The sequence below is a fragment of the Pagrus pagrus genome (assembly GCF_965226575.1).
Source record: "Pagrus pagrus genome assembly, chromosome: 17".
In the NCBI taxonomy this organism is placed as follows: domain Eukaryota; kingdom Metazoa; phylum Chordata; class Actinopteri; order Spariformes; family Sparidae; genus Pagrus; species Pagrus pagrus.
Window position 1 is genome coordinate 8,624,407 of NC_140201.1, and position 16,220 is coordinate 8,640,626.

The 16,220-nt window shown below is 42.1% G+C and overlaps 1 protein-coding gene across 3 annotated transcripts in view; it reads left to right on the top strand.

Annotated features, from left to right (window-relative positions):
- The window catches only part of samd12 (sterile alpha motif domain containing 12), a 114,963-nt gene that overhangs the window by 48,975 nt on the left and 49,768 nt on the right, over positions 1–16,220 (top strand). For 2 of the 3 annotated variants that reach the window (XM_084380157.1, XM_084380155.1), the window contains exons 4-5: positions 225–365; positions 7,470–7,551. In XM_084380157.1, the coding sequence (XP_084236283.1) occupies positions 225–365; positions 7,470–7,513 (185 nt within the window). In that variant the 3' untranslated portion in view covers positions 7,514–7,551. Of the gene's footprint in view, positions 1–224; positions 366–7,469; positions 7,552–16,220 lie in introns of those variants that run through there. The other variant, XM_084380156.1, reaches the window with a different exon arrangement.

Sequence of the window (16,220 nt, forward strand, 5' to 3'; positions counted from 1 at the left end):
GGAGCAACCTTGAAACGCTCATGCAGTGCGCGTTGTGCGTGGCTGTAATTGTGCGGCCATGTTTGTTTGTGTTGGTTCCCTGTTCTTCCACTGACATAAATGCTTTATCCGAACCCTTTTAGAGCGTCTCCAGCTGTGCATATCGGATTCCCACTGGGATCCGGCTCCTTCTGGCCCTCAACCTTTACCCTTGTTTTCATTTATTTATTTATTTTTTTGTTTAGGGCGGGCTCTGATGAGATTGACAGACAGAAAGCTGGAACGAATGGGCATCATGCAGGAAGCCCAGAGGCAGCACATCCTGCAGCAGGTCCTGCAGCTCCGCGTCCGGGAGGAAGTCAGGACCCTTCAACTTCTCACACAAGGTAGAAATCTAACGTTTTCACCCATTTTCTACCAGAGCATATATAAAACAACGCAACGCACAGTTTGTTTCATTCACTATATAATTTGCTCACACAAGCTTGCAAACACGACAGGTTTTTAGAGCACATGCTGTTTCTGTTTGTCTCCCGGGTAAAGATTCTTCACAAGGAGAGCGACATCTCACACTCTGATAAATGTTCAAACCATTTACTGTGCAGCATTTATGTGCATGCCATCTGTAGTCATGGCAATCACTGCATGTTTTAAAGCTGGCAGTAAAGTGATGAATCAAAAATGATTATGCAACCACAAGAGTTGTGCACTAATTTTTCTCATTTGGTATCTTCTGGTTTAAGATCAACACAGACAGCTTTATGGCCTGAAGACGCCTTAAGGATTTAAAACACAGAAATTTAAAAAATGTAATTTATTCTAATGGAAATGCCGGTAGCAGAGGATTCGCCCGAGAAAATGAATCTGCGCAAACTTGAAAGTTAAACTTCGGCACACAAATTTGTTCTGTAAACCACCGTTTTGTTGGAATAAATGATGCGCAGAGAAAATAGAGATAAATTATAGGAGCAGTCGTGACTAGCAGAAGCAGGCTAGTTAGCCCATGTAGCCCATGTAGCTTAGCCCATGTGGTGTGTATAAGCCAGTGTCGCTTCCTGGTGGCTGCCATTTTGACGGTCGTTATTTTTACATTTGTCCACATGCAAGTCATTGCACCACAGCAGTACGAGTGGTCAAAAACTCAACACGGGCGCCTTTAAGTTCAACCACTTCTTCCTTACTTGCACCAGGGTGGGAAGTGATTATTCAGAATGTTGAGCTGTGAAGGTGTTTCATGTTTCAGGATATCTGTAGAGTCTAGAGACTATCCAAAACACTCATCTGCACAATATGTGTAGGTGCTATTTCACTCCAACGCAAGCACGAGGATAATCAGTGCTGGCTCGTCGACAGAAGAACAAATACCTTCAAGATTTTGTAAGCAATGCTTTGAGACTAATACTTACTAAAAGGAAACAGGGCTGTGTAATGTGTAACTGTAAGCACAGATAAGCAGTTAATCTGTTTGAAGAATATTCTATTAAAACCCCCTACTTACAGTGCAGAATGGCCCCTCTCAGTGTAATATTATTATGTTATTGGATCAATATTATTATTACATTAAGCTGTTTTATGTTTCCTAATACTGTTAGTATGTAAATCTGTAATGAAGCATCATATTTTAGAAGGTGATCGTCTTGTTTTGTATTTAAAATCTTCCTTTGAAAAGTAACTAGTAGCTACACCTGTTACATGTGGTTAGATAAAAATTGACATTATTTCCTAATATGGGAATACTTAAAGACATAACACGTAACATTTCTGCATTAAAATGTCTAAAAGACTTTGTTATATTGTGTTGAGTTGTGTTCACAACAGTGTTAAACCCAGAAAAAACCATCATTTTATCAAGGTAACGCTACATTTCATTTGGTCACCTGTCGCTGTAACATCCGGGGAGAAAGTCGGCGAGTGAGGAAGGATGTTGGCGCACGTGACTAAACATAAAATGATTAAAATTGTAAATCGTCAGTGAATGTTTCCATCAGACAGATTTTCATCTGCAGTGGTGGTTGTTTGACATTGGAGACAACAACTCCCATGATCCCTCGCTACTTGCGTCTTTTGTTTTGTTTTGAAAATAACATACTGTGCATTTAAGTGCCTCAAAAGTGTAAACAAGTGCAGCGTTTGAGTAAACGTACTTAATTACTTTCCACCTCTGTCTGTCAGTAGAAATCCAAACCATAATGATCAAAAATTTAACATGCCATATATTCACACGAGGCTCAATATATCTATCAAACTGATTTACATTTTTACCTCTACTAATTTGTCCTTTCATCAAAGATGCAAGTCATTCGCTGCACCAACATTCAACTCTGCTGTTTTCTGAGACCCCCGTCCTCCTTCCTGTATCATCTTTTCCTACATGCACACTGTGGCACCCTGCAGTGTGTTGCTGTAACCTCATTTCTCTGCTCTCTACTCAAAATTCGCTTCTCACTTTGCACGGTGCGTCCTCTGTAGCGTGTTTTATAACAACAGCCGGCCACTTCTCGCTTTCTACATCTCTCCCCGTGATTCTTAGCTTCCCTTGTCTCTTCCTCAGCACATTCTAGCAGCTGCCCTCCTCCATCATCCGCTACGAGCAGCACTTCGCACCACCGCCACCACTTCCATCAGCACCCGCCTGCCCACAGACTGTCGAGCGGGGCTCTGCCGCGGGGACCGAGAAACAAATTCGAGGGATCTTTGTCACTCCTCGAAAATTCTTGGAAAACATTTGGAGAGTAATAAAGCAGCGGCCATCCCCCCGCTGCTGTTTGGGTCCCCTAGCAAGTGGAGAATAAAAAGAGAAAGACGGAGAGAGTTTAGCTGAGTGATGATGCTTTGCTAAGGGCTACTCGCAGCCTCCCGTCCCTTCCCTCCTCATGCTTTCTGTCTCATCTTCGCCACTCTTCCTCTCCTCTCCTCTGTCTCCTCGGTACTGATGATATGAGAGGCGACAGCCCACCATCCTTAGCAGCTACTGGCTGCTGGCCTCAGCAGGAAGCAGCCTGTTGGATGAGCCTGTCTGAGCCTCGGAGAGAACGGACAGAGGGACAGAATAGACTAAAACTCGTAGGGACGTAGGGAATGAGGAAATAAAAGAGAGAAGATGTAGAGGTGGAGACTTTTTTTCCATTTTTAGTTGAGAAAATTGGGTGTACATGTTTTCAACTCATCACAGGGAGTAAAAACAAATTGGTGTGAGCGATGATAGGGTCTTGTAAGGAATAACGAGCAAAAAAATATCTTGTTTATTTGATGTTTTTTGCTTCAACATAACCATTTTTTTCCTGTATTTAGCAGCTGTATCACTAAAAGTACTGATGGCATGGTGAGGAAATTGGGACAGCGAGGAAAAGGCGTAGACGGAAACAAAAGTATTTTGAGTCCCCAATAAGCTGTCGCTTCTGGTAATGCTTTTGGCAGGGAGGGAGAAACTGTAAGGAGAAGCGACGTCGGAGTGCTTTGCGGGCCCAAAGACGCACTTCCTCGAGCTGTTGCTGGAGGGGAATACAGCTGTAACCAGTGAGGAGCCGAGCCAGCGAGAGAAATGAAGCGAGGAGGCAGCAGAGAGCGGTGCTGAGATGATGGAGAGAAAGACGAGAAGGTGGAGGGATGGTGAGAAGAGTGGGGAGAGGGGGAGACAATAGGTGACATGAAGGCAGGATGAGAAAAGCAGTGTAAGACAGAGAAGAGGTGAGAAAAGGAAAGCCTCCTCCCTCTGAAATTTGACGGGAGGCAGAAACATCTCTATATCTATGAAATATCTAAATATAACTCCTCTATAGAGCTGGAGGTGTGGGATTCAAATAATGGCTGAGTTTCCTGGTGAACTAAAGCCATTTATTCCATCAGCGTAACACACAGAGAGAGTTTTCCCTCTTCAGAAAAGTATTGTTTTTATCCATTATTTTTTTCCCAACTTCTCGTCTTCGCTGGGGTTTTGTCTTCATCAGTAAAATGCGACTTCCTGCAGATGTTTTCACGTTAAAAGTCTAGCAGGCTTTAATGCCATCTGAGCCACTGGAAGACATTAAATTGACACACGGTTACAGTCTAAGTGGAATAAATTGTTGAGTTGTAACCGTTTAACAAAAGTAGTGAATCTGCTACATCTGTAAAAAAAATAGTGACAAGAAATTGGCCGCACAAAAGCAGAAAAAGAGTATAACCCATAGCCCGATAAAGTTGTGACACTGCGTTGAACATAAATAAAATCAGAATGCAGTCAGCGGCAAACAAAATATGCATCCAACAATGGTTGTACGCAGTGTTCATGTAGTAATATCCTGTATACAGCCTGACCTCATCAGAAAAACATATAGTTCGGCTGTGGAAGCAGCTTATTACGACCCGTATTTTTTGTTAGGCAGCGACCTCTAGTGACCCGTCACTACTTCAGCTGCAAAGGAGGAAGTCGGTTGAAGTAGTACAAAGAGCAAGAAAAGTCCACACAGGGAGGAGGTCAGAGACGTGACTTTTCACCCGGGAGACCACTGTCGTTGATGACACTGACACATTTCTGCAGGCCGTTGGAAGTCGACTGACAGAAAATCGACTGCTTTCAGTGACGTTGGTGGGACTGTTGGGACAAAACAAAACAAAATGGCCCCACCCTTCAAACAGGAAAGCAGCACACCAACACAGTGTCAGGCTGAATGAACGAAACGGCAGATTAGTCTCATCACTGCGTCTGAACTCGGCGCTCCCTCCATGTTTATCTATCAGCAAAAAGCAACAACAGATTAAAGTGTCACAATGTCAGTCGTATTACAGCATGATAAAACATATATATAAATATAATGTACAAATATGTAAATGTATGGTTAATGGAGACGAAGAAGATAAGAGAGAGAGGTCTATATCTATATACAGTAGAAGGATGGACATGGTGAGATACAGAGAGAGAGAGAGAGAGACATCCACTGTCTATGAAGAGAGAGGGTGCACAGGAGAGCGCTGGAGCGAGCGAGGTACACAATAGAGAGAAAGGCAGGAGAGCGGGCGAGGTGTTGTAATTACTGCAGTGTACCCAGACAGAATTAGCTAGACGGACAGTGATTAACCTTTAAGGCTTGCTGGGCCATGGGAGGGAAATAATTAGATTTCCCCCCTCTCTCTCTCTCTCTCTCCCTCTCTCCCTCCCTCTCTCTCTCTTTGCCATGGGGACGGTGGAGGGTGAGGGCTCATCACTTATTGCTTACAGTCAACAGAGAAGGGACCGAGGCACTCCAAACACAAAGTGATACCCAAACAACAACAACGACAGCGGCCTTCAGAGTTTTGAGTGGACGGACAGATAGTGGCAAAGCAAAAAGGGCACTCGGTTCCGACGTTTCCCTCTCTCTGCTACGTCGTGTTGTGTGAAGCGTGAAAAAAGGGAGAGCTTAATAAAGAGTTCAAACTTTGCTTCCTTTCTCAACTCTGCACTCTTTGCCCAACTGCTGCATGAAGTGTGAGTGCTTGTCGAATTTAAGAACTGAATTTGAGGTAGTGCGGCGCGGCGTGATAACAGTTCAATGACAATAAACGGGTTTAAACTAAGTCAAAATATACAGTTGTGTCTTTCCATCCTTAACTTTCCAATTTTAAGATTGTATATAAATGATTGAGGTAATAAAGCAAGTGAGAGGTAGGGTCATTTTCTCATAAGCTTACATACAATCTGACTTCTTTTTGCAACCAATGGAGTTGCTCCCCTGCTGGTCATCTGGAAGAATGCAGGTATAAGGCTTGAGTGTAGATACAGTACAATAGACATGGATACAAAGTTGCTGCTCAGCCTTACTTCCAATTATGCCCGGTGGCCACCTACGGTATTACAACGAAATATTCGCCTGTGGCCCAAAAAGCATTTTCCCCGTAGAGTATCATTATAACAGAGACGTCTGTAAATCTGTTGTTTATTATCGCAGAAGCAAAAGAAGAGGCAGAGGTTGGAGTGTGACTTTTCCCTGCTGCTGATTGGCTGGAATACAGCTTTTTTTTGTTATCTGTAAGGGACAGGTAGCAGACCGTGAGGAGATAATCACTGATCTTGACAAAAAAGTCTAGTGGATTGACGAGAATTGGTGACTGCACCTTTAACGGTGAGATGTTTTGTATTGAAGAGTTTGGGTCAAGTTCAGCCGTGCTTCGAAAGGGAGGAAATGAAAAGTAAAGATAAAATCAATAGAAAAAGCTTTTATAAAATGTCAACACATATTAGAAAACAAGTAAAATATGAAAAGGAAGGACATTTAATAAAAGATCAATACATAGAAGAAAACTAATAAAACAGAGTTTTATGAAGTGATATCAGAACATGATACAGGGTTAGTCGCAACAGCTCCTGTCTAGTCGAGGCGTTGTATGTATTTTCTTGTAAACGTCGGCGTCTCAGACAGACATGCCCGTTGCGCAGTTTATATTTAGCTTTTAATGTTTGTATCCATAGAAACAAACAAAGATCTTTCTGTACCTGAGACAATGCGGAGGGCAGGGTTTTAAACTCAAGCCTCTGTCTCACTTCTGGTGACTTATTGCTTCATATTAACCCCTCTGACAGCTTAAAAAGTCAAACTCTCAGACAAAGGGAAAGAGGGAATGAGAACGTTCTGATTAATTAGGTTGTTTTCTCGATAATGGCATTTAAAGCCTTCAGATAGTTGTGTGTAAAATCCTCTGGTGAACCCGCCGAATCTCTGAATTAACTCTAATACAGCGATCGAAAGCCGTGAAGCTGACGTGTTTCTCCCCTCCTCCCCAAAAAAAATCTAATTTTACTCTATTCTGTATTCAATTTCATGCTTATAACCATTTCAGAGTTTTCAATAACAGCCCTATGCCAGTAAATATGCTATTACTGGCTTGTGAAATCATCACTCTTAAAAGAAACTTGAATTACACAGCTGACAGAGCTGTGCGAAAGTGGCTTTCTGAGTACATAGTGCTAATCTGTGAATGTAGACACAGGCCCGCTGTTTATGCTTCATTTACTGTAACAGAGTCTCATTTAAAAGAGGAGACGAAGACAACTTTGGAAGAAATTAGACCTAGATGCTTCACAGTTTCGCTTTCCTTCACTTTGTCTGTTAGTGCCTGTTATTGTCCGGCAGGATTGTAACATTTGTTTAAAGTTGGTGAGAAGTTTTGTTTGCTTCAATCCAAGTTAAAGATTCCTTCAGTGTTTGTGTTGTTCCTGATTAAAAAATGCTGCCAGACAACAAGAGTTATAACCGTTTTTCAAAGCCTGAATTTCAGATACAATCGTCTCAATTTCTTTATTCAGGTCCTAGAGTGAAAAAGTTAAAAAAAAAAGCGCTTCTGTGGCCGCAGGGCAGTAAATGAAGGAAGCTTTCCTGTTGTGCTTTAGTAGAGCTCGGCTCCTTTGCTCCGGGCACCTTAATGAATTATCTCCCTCCGCTTCACGGCTTCATAAAGGAAATCTCTTCAGTCAGAGAGCTTCACTGAACAGGATGTCCTCCTCTGTCTTTTTTTTCTCCACCGTTTCTAACTAGTTCAACATGGAGCGTTTGCTGACATGAGGATCTTGAGTGACTAGAGAAACTTCACTGAGCGAAGCACAAATAAAGGCAAGAGTTGCACACTGGCGGGTTCGATGTTTTTCTTTCTCCAGCTGGTAGATTAACACTTCATTTTACAGTCGGGTGGTTGTGGGATAACAAGCAGCCGAATCAATAACTTTTAACAGGCTTGAAGAAAGGACATTGTCAGCTTGCCTCAGAAGAAGCAAGGCGCCCTGTGAGCCTGTGCAGGATTCGTTGAACTACCTACCCTGTACCTGTTCGATGGATCTTTTTGCTTTCACCACGCTGAAAAGAGATGTCACAGTGTCAAACCAGTGAAGGTCAGCAAAATAAATCTTTAGTTATCCTTCAAAATTTTAAGAAAGTTGATTTTTGAGGCTGTGGGATTGAAGGTTGCATCGGTCGCCATCCCAAAGCGTTGGTATTTGACGAGTTGGGAATAAAACTCAGAAATCAACTTTCCCACGAAGCGTACCTTTTAAAGTCGCTTTTTAAAAATGACATATCTCCAATTTATGTGTTTACATTTCATAACTGGCATACTTAGCCAAACCCACAAACAGCCCTAGCCTGGCATTGCCATACCAATTAGAAAACATGAATTACTCTCAGCCCCTCGGTTCATTTTTGATAACCGACAGGCACGGACCAAAATGCCTCTGGGTGAAACTGGATAGACCTCCAAACAATCAGAGCACTGAGCCACCAGACTCCATTGAAATATAACAAGACACACATCATCCAATCAACAATAAAACAAAATTCAATGAAACTATCTTTGTTAGTCTTTCGACTTTTCAAACAATCACCAACACCAGTTGAAGTTTACCCTTAATTCTGGTTCTACATGTTGTTTTTCCCAGCTGATTCCTCGAGTCCTGTCCTCCCTATCAGACAGATGACCGTGACAAATAAAACATGAGCTTGCAAATTCGTCTGGATCCCAGACTACAAACCGCTATTTCAGCAATAGATACCAGATTTTTAGGTTGGTGTAAGGCCTTGGAGACCAAGTTTTTATGCTTGGCGGTTGGCGGTGGCAGTAGCAAACACTTGGCTCCCGTCCAGTTTATTTGGACATCTGAAAGTTGCCCTAAATAGATCTGAAAACACGTCCCATCTGATCCTACTTGCCTGCAGCCCAGCCAATAAACTCGCACTGATCTGACCCTTTGTATTAGCTTCAAATATGAATGTACTGCACAATTTTCTTTTTCAGGAGAACAAGTTCTGTTTGAAAATCAAGAAATATTGGATGCAAACAATACAAAATATTGAGAAAGATACATTTGTAGACTTTATGTTTGGCTTAAAAAAAAAAAGCTACAAAAAAATACAACTGAAGGTGTCAAATATGATAGCTTATCATTGAACAGTAATCCAACTTGTGCCTGAAATGTGTGAGGTTTTAGGGGAAACTGCTTTTCAAATTAAAACAACAAAATTCGACTTAGAATAACTTTTACCACAGTCAAACAAGCCTCTAGTATCTCTGACTTCATTAAGGCCAAATATTGAAACCTAGAAATGTACGAAGGCATCATATCTGACCATATCTACAACTCTTCACAGCCTTTCTCCCCATTAAGAAACCATAACGGCACAAAAGGAGGTGTTACAATTACGAACAATGGCTCTTTATGCTGCTAAGAACCAGAGTTATTGATATGCTGACTGATAGCGAGACACACCATCAGGCCATCTGCAAGTCTCACATAAACAGTAGGTCCGATAGGCCGATACAGCTTTTATAATACATGCTGTATCTGATCTGCTGTTAGATAAAAAACACTTTCACCAGGCTGTGTGGACCGGCCGGGGTCTTTAGTGAAGGAAGTCCCACATTTCCTGAGCAAACCTGGCCATCACGAGTGAAAGAGAATCTTTCCCACCCCAAAGTCTTTATTGAAACCATTCACTCTGAAGACTTAAGGAGCTCAGGGTGACTACTGTCCTTCCTGTGGGCTTTTCATTGAATCAGATGTCTTGCTCCAGTGTGTGGGGAGCTGAGAGCTCTCATTATCCCAGTTCTCTCCTCAGGATCCTGCCCTCTGTGGGGGCACTTCCTCCTTAAACCTCCCTCGGCTCCTTCTATCCACCCTCCCCGTCTGTCGCCCCTCCTCTCCTCGTCCTCTCTCCCTCTCCATCTTTCTTTTTCTCTCTTTTCCTTGCTGCAAGCGAAGGTCAAATTAATTCTTTTTCATAATTTCCTGTCAGCGAGATTCCTCCCTCGGAGACTCCATCTATGGCTCCGTGCCTGAAAGATGTGATTAAGGTGAAGACAAAGTGAATACCTGTGTCTGACAAAGTGAATAATGTTTTTTTTCCCCCCTTATCCATGCAGATATATAGGGTGTACAGTAATATCACATTTAATAAAGTCTGCAGCAGTTTCCTTTTTTGCTCTTCTTTGAATATGAATGCAATGTGGATGCCTTGGGTGACTCTCTCCACATTAGGAGCTAATATGGGCTCATTCTTAGAAAGGAAATGTCATTTAGGAGCAAATGGCCTCGCTGCTCAGATGACACCGTGCGCCCTAACCCTTCTCATTAACGCTGTGGGTCTCTCAGGGTCTCAAAGCCTAAATGCAGACATCCACAATACAGCTACCCACCTCTGATGGTGATAATGTTTTGAAATACAGAGAGTAATTGCAGCCCCTGTTGTGCAGGCAAAAGCTCCTTTGATTAAGGAATGAATTGAAACTGGTCTTAATAATGAAGGTAGAGCAGGCGCCCTGTAGCTGGGAAGGCGTTCATTCAATCAGCAAATGGAGTCCGGTTGTATTTTTGAAATAAGAAAGGCAGGAAGGAGAAAGGAAAATGAGCATAACTAATGTGCCGTATTGAAAAGAATCCCCCCCCATCTCCCCAACAAATACTTTTTATATCCTCAAGCTATAATTCTCCCTGACATGAAGTGAAGACTCCCTGCTCAGGGCCCCCAATTACAGACTTTCTCCTCTCTCCAAACGCTTTCACACTGGACTGCCAGTCGGCCATTTTCTCCCTTTTTTTTTTTCACCGCGTAAAACAGCAGAGAGGGAGTCGAGCAACGTCAAGGTTAGCCGTAGCGCATTTCATCTAGTTCTACCCAGGGAGAAGCAAAAGAGGGATGCAGGAGTACAACGAAAACCCACTCTTACCTCCAACTCTGCCTCTCAAGGACACTAGAGCAGGATGCAGCCGAGTATGAACAACCAGTGCAGTTCTCTTAATGAAGCTGAAGCAAAGAGGGCGCGGGCAGAATTCAGGGCGGTGTGAGGGGGAGATGAACATGAAAAAAGGGAGATAATCAAAAAAGATAAACAGAGGCAGAGGAAGGAGAAGGTGCACAGGTGGAATAGCTCGAGGCGAAGTACCGGCACTCTGTTTTGTGTGTGTGTGTGTGTGTGTGTGTGAGTGCTCAGTGATCTGGCCTCTGACCCATGGCAGAGGAAAACAGATTGCTTTGACAGGTCCACTGACATCACATGAAATCTTCTGCTCTTTTGCCAGAGTCTCCGGAGAGTCCTTGGCTGCCAGATGTCCAGTCGGGCTACTGTAGCCCTAGAATGTGATTGTTATAAAGGGGAAGTTTGCAGAGAGCTTAACCGTCAATATGCTTTTTGTATAAATGCGATCTCGGGCCACAAAGGGCGGGTCTCGGCAGAGTCAGGATCCCGTCAGTCATGTAAACTTAATGAAGTTCGTGCATCTTGCAGATATGTTATGTTGGTGTGAAATCACAACCTTAGCTCTATGGAACAAAAACGACCCCGCTGGTCGATGAAACCCAAGCGCTCAGAAGTTTGCTCTTTTATGCCTTTTCAAGCCAGAAGCAGCGGGTAAGGTTTCACTGCACACAGCCACATTCATTAGTTTATAGTGAAATGAGAAGCCATTAAAAAGTCATTGTATCGGTCGCCCGGCAGCGCAGCCGGTTCCACTCAGTCTGCTGCCGTCTCCAGCCTCCCTGACCACCTCCGGACATCCAGGAGCCCAGACGGCGCGGACAGGCCAGACTCCTGAGCACACGCCTTCAGCTTCCCAGCATTCGCTCATGGTCTTACCAACCTGGATCAATAGCCGTAGGACACTTACGGTACTCTGAGACTGGCCATTACCCCATAAACATGCCGGAGCACTGGCTCCAGACTTACTCTACGTACGGGTAATGGAGAAGAGAAATATGGCACTCGAGAAGTTGTTTTGCCCACTCCGTTGCCGGGGCAACCGTTATGAGCGTATCAGTTAATGCATCATGAGAACAGACACCTGAATGTGTTAATATAGCACTGTTCCCTGGTACTTGCGGTTGAAAATAATATAATGGCACAGTTATGTAAGGTTCTAGCGTAGTTTGTGTTTAGAACTTGATTACCTGGTTTACGAGTGTTAGTCAGTGGACAGGTGTTTTGTTAAGGTGATAGGATCACAACCATGCAAGTGTAAAGTCAGGTGTGGTCCGACCCAGTCGTACTGCCTACGAATGTAATAATGTAGTAATGACTACTGAGGAGTCATGGGTCGGAAGTCAACGTGTTGACTCACAAAATAAGCTCAAGTCTATTTTATCATTTTATTTTGCCCAGAACATGCAAAGCACAGTGAAAGAGAGGGCAAATCGAAGAGAAGAGATTATGTCAGGTGTCGGAGAAGAGAGGTAACAACCTTACACAGGTGTTTAGTTTAAATCAAAATAAAGGCAGAGGTGGAAGATGGGTGCAGTCTGAGCAAGGGAGCCAGAAATAGGGGCATGTCCACCCCCACACTTTACACCACTGGCTCACATTCTTGGTCCTGGAGACACTTTTTGTAGACTTGTAGTCCTGAGTCAGAACATTCATTTATTTATGTTATTGTTATTGTTTATTTTTTGTTGTTTTCCAATGAATAAATAAGGACCTTTGTTTGCATATTTATGTTTATGAACTTAATAGACTAGACTTAAAGTTGCCATATTATGCTGATTTTCTTGTTTATTTTGGGCGTGTACTAGAAAATATTAATATGCTTTCACCCTCAGTCTGACCGCTCCATTTTGGTGCCTGTCACTTTAACGCCCAGTCTGCCCTGATTGGTCAGCATTCACAAGCCTGAGCAGGCTGTGTTTTTTCATCAGCTCTGCTGTGCCAAGGACATGGCTGACGTCGATGACCGTATAGTTGTGACATCACAACCTCACAAAACTCCTGACGGCTTGTTTGAAAGCACAGTTTCTGAATCATTCATTGAACGTTTTGATAATTTTGCAATATTTTCATAGCAGCTACACCTGATTGATGATCAAAAAAGCATCAAAATCTCTATATAATGTAATAATCTGCTAAATGTGACCTTTAAATGAGGTTTTTGTGGTTAAATGCATTAACTTGTAATTATAATATTTACCATATTAACCGTTATGTTATATTATCTCTTGAGACCTTCAACAAATTATATGGAATTCTTCTCAGGTTAATAGCTGCAAGTTTCTTCATCTGGTGTTAAAGGATGTAGTATTTCTATTCAATGTTCTGCTCTTTCATACAAACTTCCTTGACACTGTTGTGGCAGGCAGCAGTGCATCAAGGAGATCCATTCACATTGGAAATATTGTAATGACACTGAAAATATATTCGAAAAGAGCCCACGAGTGTACGGGTAAATTCACATTTCAGATCTTCGTATCAAAAGTTCAGTTTTCTGGTGCTTAACTAATAAAAGACTTTCTCCTTTGCAGTTTATTGCTGTATGTTTTTGTGACCATCAATCAGACATAGCCATCTAAGTCAGGAGCAAGAGTGACAGACATAAAAAGAATATTTATTCACTGAATCATCTCAGGATGCATAAAGGAGAGTGAGAGAAACGTGTTGAGCAAAAAAAGAGAGTGGGCTACCAAGGACATTTTGAGGGAAATGGGGTGCAACGAGTAGGTACATAAAAGGAAATGATGTATATTACGCTAGTCCGGGATCATGGTTTGTGTACGGAGGATTTATGGCGGTGTACGCTGCAACAGCGTGGCGCCACACCTGATCATCCATTATTATTGTAACATCTCTCACTTTGGGGGCAGACATGATTGATGGGGAGCTGTTAATGACTTTGGGTTGAAATTGTTATTACCACAAAAGTGACACACAGTATTTAAAAAGGCGGTGCTTGCAATTGGTTATGGACTGAAAAGAACAAGGGCATTTGTCAACCGATTACTCAAAAAAAATGGATCAAGAGAACATGGAAAATACTCTACAACTTGAGGAAACCTTTAAGAAACTTGTATCTTGTCTGCAACTTACCTTTATTTCTTACATAAATATGTATTATTTTATTGAATGTATTTGCTTTGAGACTGTACAACACCGTACAGCACATTTTTAGGGCAAGTGCTCAGCGCCTTAATCTGTTTCTATACGGGCAAATTATAAGCAAAGCTGCCCTGTTGCTCCCAAGGAATACTTCAATTCTAATTAATGTGATTGTACTCTTGTACACTCTAATTGCTCCTCTCTCACATTCACTGAAAAGACATGGCAGTGACTCACTGTAAAACACAATTGGAGAAAAATTAAAAATCAAAAGCAAGCCTTGCATAAGAAACACAGATCAACCCACCCCACATCAGTTGTAATTGGTGCCATTAGTCTTTTTATGCTTGATTGCCTGCCAAAATGTCAGCCTATCTGTTTCCCTCTTGTCGCATTTTTTCTTTCGTCCCCCCCCCCCGAACTGTCAGTAATTAAAAGTTATTGTCTGCTTGTCTCAGTGCCAAGAGGGTGACTTCATAATTTTTTATTTTTTTTTAAACGTGAAAAAAAGTTTTCTGTAATCGTTTGTTTTTAACTCGTGGTGAAAGTTCTGCGAAGCGGTGCTTGTTGTTTTAAAGCACACCCTCAGTGCAGGTACTCATTCCTGAACATTGCACAGTACTGTGCCCGCTGTGTGTTGGGTCATGATGAAAGCTATTAAATTTGACAGAGAAATAACAGTATGTTCTGGATGACTCATGTTCGACATTTTATTGAGCAAAGGCAACAGAGTAGTCTGAAACACAGTATACAGCAATATACCAGACATACGAATGGAGAGAGTAGAAATTGAATCGGTCAATAAGAGGACGTGTGATGATGGAGTATTTGCCTGCTGCTGACCCTGGTCTAGCCCATTTTCTGACCATTTTCTACCATTCCCAGCAGGCAGGACCCCGTATCAATTTAAACTGGCCAGCAGTTTGGTTAGTTATGTACAGTAGGTTATATCATGATATCTGTAGATGTGCTGTGGTAGTCGGGAGGAGGCACATTTCACTCAACATGTGAAATGTAAAGAGAGTTGTCCGACAAGATGACGGCTAACAGGAAACCTGATAACATTAATGAGGGAAAAGAGTCAGTTACATCACTGAGAAGTTGGAGGTGTGCAGCCTGTCAAATGGCTACTTCTTGGTCCATTACTCCTAAAGACTGTGTAAAACTGCTCCTAGACATATTTCAAACTGATTTGCTGTCAACAAATACTGAAAAGGGCCGTTGTTTTGCACTGCAGAAGCTTTTTTGATAATCAATTGCAGTAGAGTTCTTTGTGACAAAAGGTAACTTGAGCTTTGCCAGTCAAATACTTTTAATGTGAAGCTGCAGCAATAGGAAATGTTCAGTTTGCATAAGCATTAAATGAATACAGTGCACAAAACATTGCACACTGATTAAGACTGACTACTGTCAGAAACAAAGCTAGGCTAATGTCAAGGCTTTCATTATGTATGATACCGGTTGATCAAATAGGCCTATACAGGATTAGCCAACTGATTGTTAGCAGTCAGTTAGCTAACCCATTTGTCTTTCGCATGTATTTTATACATTTCTGATGATGGATGATTGACAAATGAGGACAAATGAGCGGTAACCATGACTGATGATGAGAGCTAGTACGCTATCCTCCTGAAATTCTCAACAGCTCCAATCCCAAAAACTTTGGTGCCGACTCAAACTGTTAAATACATTTGTGACAATGAAATTTGAAATTTTGCGTAGACCTACGTTACTTAAGTTATTAATGACCAAATACGGCATCCCATTAGCCTTAGCTAAACTTTGTGTTTCCTTCTAATGACCAAATACTAGCACGCTAAACTAAGGTTGCATTAGCTGCCAGCAAAACTATTAAAATTGACCCCATGATTGATACTTTACTCCCCAAATATAGTTTGAAATGGCACTGCTTGTAACTGCACTGTGGTTTTATACCCGCATCAGCGCCACAGGATCTCAAGCTTCAGAGGCTTTTTAACTTTTATTTTAATTACTTAATAAATATTTAGAGGCAACAGTTGCCTTAGGGATGAAATATAAATTAGGCTTTTTTGTAAATAGCTCACATAATTCTCTACACAGATCCATTTTGTTTGTGTTGATGATACTTGTAAGTGTCTGCATGTGTGTGTAGGTAGGTGCCCTATATGTTTGAATGTAGGAACAGAATAATATATGAAATCACACACGTTTCAGAACAGGTAGTGTTTACTTTTAACTTTCCCATGCCTCCTGCCCCTGCGTATTATGTGCGTGCTATGGGAGAGAAGTTTTGGGCTGAACTTGCCCTCCATTAAAGATTTAGCTTGTTCACAGAGGGGAGTTATTAGAGGCAGGGGCCCCTGCTCCTCAGGAAGAAGTTTCACATCAGGACCAGTTTGTTGCATTGTCAGAAGATTAAAGGCAGTTTGTTGAAAGGTCTTTTTGCTATTCCACATGATTGA